Genomic DNA, 6,518 nt, shown 5'->3' on the forward strand with positions numbered 1-6,518 from the left:
CTGAGACATCCAGGACACAGCTTTGAGTGACTGGCCAGTCACTCAAAACAACTTTCATGATGTCCAATTAACCAATTCACTTTGGGCAAACAATCCCCATTACACATTCCACACGTGCAACAACGGGAGCAGCCAATAGAGAAACGAATTGATTTCTCTTCTTCTCTGAGTTTCCCACTGCCTTCCCCAGGAGAAATCCTTGGGAAACTACTGCCTGCTGCTCTCTGTGAAGGGCAGAGGGGTGAGGCAGAGGATGCAGGAGGGTTTTGCTGTCTGTCTGTGTGTCTGTCCGTGTGTCTCCCACAGCCGCTGCCATGCCGAGCTGCCCGCGGCCCGTCCCGCTGCTGCTGGCGCTGGCTGTCCCCGCGCTGGCGGCGCTGAAGGTGACCCCGGCCGTGCTCTACACCAAGCCCAGACCTCCCCAGCCCCCGGCAGCCCCTCCATCTGTGCCGGGGAAAATCCCACTGCCGGCGGCGCCGGGCAGGGCTGAGCTCCCCACGCTTCTCCCCTTGGACAACTCCACGCTGGACTCGGCCGAGTTCTTCTTCAACTGCTGCGACTGCTGCCCGCCCGCGGCCGGGCCTCGGGGCTGGCCGGGCCCCCCGGGACCCCCAGGTGTGCTGGGCCCTCTCTGCTGGGCTGGAAATGCCAAATCCAGCGGCTTTTCCCGCAAGAAATCATTGGGCGTGTTTGTGCAGCTGGTGGGGGAGATCTCAGCGATCTGCAGCTCTGATGCTGGGTGGTTTTGGCTGCTTTAGGGGCTCCTCACCACGACAGCCCTGCATTCTTCTCTTTCTTATCACAACAGCCTTGCATTCTCTCATCTGACTTCTGCAAGCACAGTAAATGTTAAGTGATACACAGTGTGTAGTCAGCTCCCCCTAATCAATTTCTCTGTAACCCCTAAATCTCCTGCATCAGCTCTTCCTGAGGGCAGCTCTGATCGCTGCTCCCTGGGACAGGGACAGGAGCCAGGGAATGGCTGGAGCTGTTCCAGGGAAGGTTTGGGGTGGATATCAGGATTTTAGGGAAAGGTTCTTCTCCTTTAATCCAATGCACTCCAGGGATTTTCACGTTCCCATGGCTTGGGAACGGTTGGCTCATGGAAATTGTGGTAGGTGTAAAGCGAGTTTGATCTCTCATCTCTTGATGGAAGAGTCCTTGTGGTGATTGAAGGTACCATAATCTACTCCCAGACAGACACTGGAATCTCTGGATTCCCAAGGGGATGGAAAAGGGAAATGATTTCAATCCCTCCTTTCTGCAGTGTGGAGCTCTTGGCCAGGTTCCCCTTCTATACTGGCAGAATTAATTCTCCTTAAGGAAAGGGACAATTCCAAGCTCTGGCAGCTCCTCAGATATTGAAGGCAGATTAATTTCTGATGTTTTGTGAACCTCTGAGCTCCTGTGGCTCTGAGGCAGCTCAAAGTTGGTTTTAAAAAGTCTTTAACTAAGGCCCAGAGTGAAAGGCAGAGCTGTGAGATTTGATGATGTCAAATAAAACAAGCAGCTCTTCCCAAGGTGATGGAATCATCTCACATACACTCCTCAATGCCACACTGCTCAGGTGTTGATGAAAATGTTATTTGGAAGTTAAACCTTGGAGTTACTGAGGTAATTTTGTTGATTTTACAGGTCCCAAGGGGGAGAAGGGAGATGCTGGGCTGCCAGGGCTGCCAGGATCCCCTGGCCCTCAAGGTCCAAAAGGCTCTAAAGGAGAAAGAGGTAAACCAGAGTAATGGAAAATGCTGCTGTCCTCATAAAACACCACAAAATTATTAAAAAACCCATATTTTTTAAAGCAAAAGAAAAATTCTGCCAGGGATTGAGCCCTGGAGGGGTTTAGCTGGCATCAGTGCAGGGACAGGAACTCAGGTTGTGGCAGTGTTTGTTCAGGTGGAATAGGAGCAGCTGCTCATAAAGATCTCACTCAAAAATTCTTGTTCTGAACAGGAGTTCAAAATCTGGGCTCAGTTTGCTTTGGATGAAGGACAGAAGTGAAAAAGCCGCCATGGAAATCGTGTGCAGGTGTAAAATCTGCATTTCAATTTCAATCTCTCAGGCAGAAGAGCTTCAGTTAAGATGCTGAGCCATCATTATCCATCAGTATTCCTGAAAGGAAGCCCTGCCCTTCACCTGGGGGTTTATCCTGGCAGGATCCTGCTGCTGCCTCTGGGAATCACGCAGGAGATTCCCAGCAGAGTCTGGTGCTGTTCAGTCCCTGCAGCCCCTTAGGCAGTGATTCACTCCTGGAAAAGCTTTTTGGCCATGCTGGAATGAGGAATGCAGGGCTGTCACCTTCTCCACCTTCCATGAAACAGCAGCAGCTGCCTGGCAGAGGGGCAGAAATCTCAGAGTGAGGTGGTGCTGGGGGCTGTGGGATCCAGCTGAGGCTCCTGGAGCTGTTTCCTCAAAACCCACATTGCTCACCTCTGTTTTACTAACGAAGTGAGGGACAGATAGTCCCAGCGGGATGTGATGTTTGCTGTGCTGCACGCGCCAGCACCAATTAATTCATTAATTAATTAATCACCGCTGCAATGTCCTAGGAGGAAAAGGAGAGCAAGGAGAGAGAGGAGCGAGTGGAAGCCCCGGTTATCCAGGGAAACCTGGGCTGCAAGGTAGGTCTGGAAAATCCAGGATTGCTCTGGAAAACCCAGGGTTGCTCTGACCTTTCCCTCTGCTCTGGGTTTTACAAGAGCCTGGAAGGACCAACCCATTTGGATGGTCCTTCCACCTCCAGAGCAATCCAATTTTATTGGTTTTAACTTTCTTTTTTATTGGTTTTAATCTTCATTTTTCCCCCAGGTGAAGCTGGAGCCAAAGGCAGCAAGGGCAGCTACGGCTTCCCTGGACTGAAGGGACAAAAGGGGGCTAAAGGGGACACCTGTGACAACGGCACCAAAGGAGACAAAGGGGACAGGGGGGATCCTGGGGAGCCAGGAGCTGGCGGAGAGCAGGGGGACAAGGGAGAGAAGGGGGACACGGGGGAGAAGGGTTACTGTGGGGAGCCGGGGGGCAGAGGGGCCAAGGGGGACAGAGGGGAAGGGGGCACCAAGGGCGAGAAGGGCAGCAAGGGGGACACGGGCACTGAGGGCATGCGGGGGGTGGCCGGCAAGCAGGGGGAGAAGGGCGAGCAGGGCCACAAGGGTGACAAAGGGGACGTGGGCCCTGTGGGCATGGCGGGCCCCGGCGGGCCCAAGGGCGAGCCCGGCGCCAAGGGCGGCCGCGGTGCCCCGGGCAGGAAAGGCTCCCGCGGGGCCAAGGGCGCCCGGGGCAACGTCCCCAGGGCCCCGCGCTCGGCCTTCAGCGCGGCGCTGTCGCGGCCCTTCCCTCCTCCCAACGTGCCCATCCGCTTTGACCGCGTGTGGTTCGACGAGCGCCACGACTACGACCCGGCCACGGGCAAGTTCAACTGCAGCGTGCCCGGGGCCTACGTGTTCTCCTACCACGTCACCGTGCGCGGCCGCCCCGCGCGCCTCAGCCTCGTGGCCAGCAGCAGGAGGGTGGCCAAGGCCAGGGACACGCTCTATGGCCAGGACATCGACCAGGCCTCCTTCCTGACCATCCTCAAGCTCAGGGTGGGTGACCAGGTGTGGCTGGAGGTTGGCAAGGACTGGAACGGGCTCTACGCCGGCGCGGAGGACGACAGCGTCTTCACGGGGTTCCTGCTCTACCCCGATGGTTTTGAGGTCCTTCTGTGAGTTTGTAACCCTGAGGAACAGCTTTTCCCTCTGGGTGTGAGAGGAGAAAAGGGCAGCACCTTGGTTTAGGTGTTATTTTTGTGAGGTTTTAACAAAAATGTTGATATTTCAAGACATGGATTAGTAGAAGTCAGACATCCTTTGCCCATTGTCCAAGCACCAACAGGACCAGTATGGGGAGGGCATTTCCCAGCACAGTTTGTAATTAGAACATTCAAATCATGGAATGAAACTCCTTCCCAGCTCCTGCAAGCCTTGCATGGCCCAGGCTCCCTCTAGGAATCAGTTCTGATCATCTCTAATTTTGATAAAAATGCCAGGGTTTGATTTATAGAGCTCAGCCAGATGGGAACATGAGCAGTAGGTTCCTTGAAATCACCTGAAAAGATTTAAAGCTCTTTTATCCTTGAATCAGTATTATTTAGTGCTTTAGTCTTGGTCTAAAAGAATATTAGATCAGTGTAAAAAACCCTCCTAAATCTTGTTCTTGAACAAAAATAAATCTGAGAGTTTCAAAAGTAGCTGAGAGGTGAATATTTTATTTTATTGGCCTATTCAGACCACCAGGTTCTGAGACTGATGCTGTGGGATCATCCTTGGGATCATCCTGATGCTTGGGATCAACCAGATGGGAACATGAGCAGTAGGTTCCTTGAAATCACCTGAAAAGACTTAAAGCTCTTTTATCCTTGAATCAGTATTATTTAGTGCCTTAGTTTTGGTCATGAATTATGTGAAAAATTGTGTAAAAGAGAATTCAGTCAGCGTAAGAAACCCTCCTAAATCTTGTTCTTAAACAAAAATAAATCTGAAACTTTCAAAAGTAGTTGAGAGATGATTTACTTTAGTGGTCCAATCAGACGCCCAGGTTCTGAGCCTCTGATGCTGTGGGATCATCCTCGGGCTGCTGGGAGGAGGAGGAGACACCAAGAACAGACTTTGAAACTCCCTTGAGGTGTTGTGACGGCTCAGAGGATTTGTGGGAATGTTTAAAAAGCCTCACAGAGATCATTTGACCAGAAAACCTTAATCCAAGCTGGTTTCCACCTTAAAAATATTGAAGAATAAAAAAAAAATTCCTCATTTTTGAGCTGTTTTTCCTCATTTTTCACACTGTGGCAGAATGACAATGGATTGATTGAGGATGTGCTTTGTCTCATGGTGGAGCCCTGCTAAAAAAAAAAAGCCAAAATATCTGTTCCCTTTCACTCCTGCTTTTAATTTCTTTGGTAAAATTGTCCCCTCTTCAGGCTGCAGTGAAGCATTTTGACACAGGTGGAAGAAAATAAATGCTCAGGGTTCCAAGCAGGCCAGCAGCTCCTGTCAGTAATTATGAAAAATTACTCCAAAGCCATAAAAACACCTATTTTGTGGCGTTTTCCATGTTTTTAATCAAATATTTCACACATTAGCACTTAGTTCTGTGATTTTAGGGGCAGGGCTGTGCTTCTGAGCCAGAGGAACATCAGCAGCAGAGCTTGGTGTCTGCCTGTGCTTCCTGCCCTGGGTTTTTCCAGGTGTCCCCAAGCCACTGCTGCCATCAGGAGTGTCCCCAGCTGAGCTGTGTTTGCCCCAGAACAAATCCCACCTGTGCAGCCTCAGGGCTGGGAGTGGTTAATTACAGGGATAATTGGGGCCAGGTGGGAATTCTGTACTTATTTGGGATCAGGGAGCTGCTCTTGGCTGGATCCTCACTCAGCTCCTGCTCCTTCCACTTTGGGTTTCCATTCCTTGTCCCAGGTAAGCCCTTGGTTCTGTTTTACTCTGATTTGGATGAAAATGGATGGATTTCATTGATTCTGACCAGGGTTGCAAATACAATATCCTGTTCCAAGTTCCCATATTTCAGCTAAAATGTACGTTAATTTTTTTTTTTTTTTTTAATTTTGTGGCTTTGTTTGCAGCTGCTTGGCTGCTGACAGGTTTTCCCTTTTGAAAGGAGGACAAACACCTTTTGATGGGAAATATTGGGGAAAACACAAATATATGGCCTTAGATGCTACAGACACAAATCCCCTCAGTGCTTGTCAGAGCAATCTTTATTTCCTGGTGTTATAAATATGGCCCCACAAAAAAATAATAAAAAAGAGCATTTAGCAGAGTTGTCAGTGCTTTGTGTGGCTCTTTTCTCCTCACATTCACTTTATCTCTCCCCTCTGCAAACTCACAGCCTTTATTTTTCTTAAGGTTTTATTTTAGCTCCATTGCTATCCAGATTTTTCATCTCCCCAGGGCATATCCATTTGTTTGGATGACTAACTTGCTTTTCCTGTGGAAATCTGAATTTCTAACTTGCTGATCCAAGTCTCTCCCATGATAAGTCATTGTCCATCTGTTGGCTCCCTCCTGAGCTGCTGCAGGGAGGATTAATGTCTGTGGAGCAGGCTGCAACTTAGGCCTGGCTTAGCAAGGATAGCCTTGTTTTCCTCATGTTCTTATTGGTGCTCCTGAGGAAAGAAAAAAGGGTTCGATTGATTTTTAAATTTTGTTTTTCACTTTCTATGCCTAGAGAACTTGGTGGGATTTTACAAGAATATTTTTTTCCCCCACAATCATTAAGACCCAGGCTCCAGCTGGCTTCATCCTGCCTTAAACCTGTGTTTGATGGACTTTCCTGCAGGATTTTAGGAAGAACTGTGGAGGGTGCTTGCAGGGTTTCAGCAGAAAGGTGAATCTGCTGCAGAGAACTCAGGGCAGCACCCCAGGAGCCATTCAAAAACTCATGCTGGGCGTGTGGCTGATAAAATATAAGATGTTATGAGCCGCAGGGCTGGGATTTATGGTGCAGGACTGAGCTGTTTGAGCAGCGGTGCA

General features: G+C 49.8%; 1 protein-coding gene across 1 annotated transcript; it reads left to right on the top strand.

Annotated features, from left to right (window-relative positions):
• The first annotated feature begins 314 nt into the window (after positions 1 to 314).
• On the top strand, positions 315 to 3,704 carry OTOL1 (otolin 1). Its single transcript, XM_058031373.1, has 4 exons — positions 315 to 615; positions 1,636 to 1,725; positions 2,550 to 2,621; positions 2,809 to 3,704. Exons 1-4 carry the CDS (start codon positions 315 to 317, stop codon positions 3,702 to 3,704), a joined length of 1,359 nt encoding a protein of 452 aa, XP_057887356.1.
• The last annotated feature ends 2,814 nt before the right edge of the window (positions 3,705 to 6,518 follow it).

This window comes from Melospiza georgiana, chromosome 10 (assembly GCF_028018845.1).
Source record: "Melospiza georgiana isolate bMelGeo1 chromosome 10, bMelGeo1.pri, whole genome shotgun sequence".
NCBI classification, from domain to species: domain Eukaryota; kingdom Metazoa; phylum Chordata; class Aves; order Passeriformes; family Passerellidae; genus Melospiza; species Melospiza georgiana.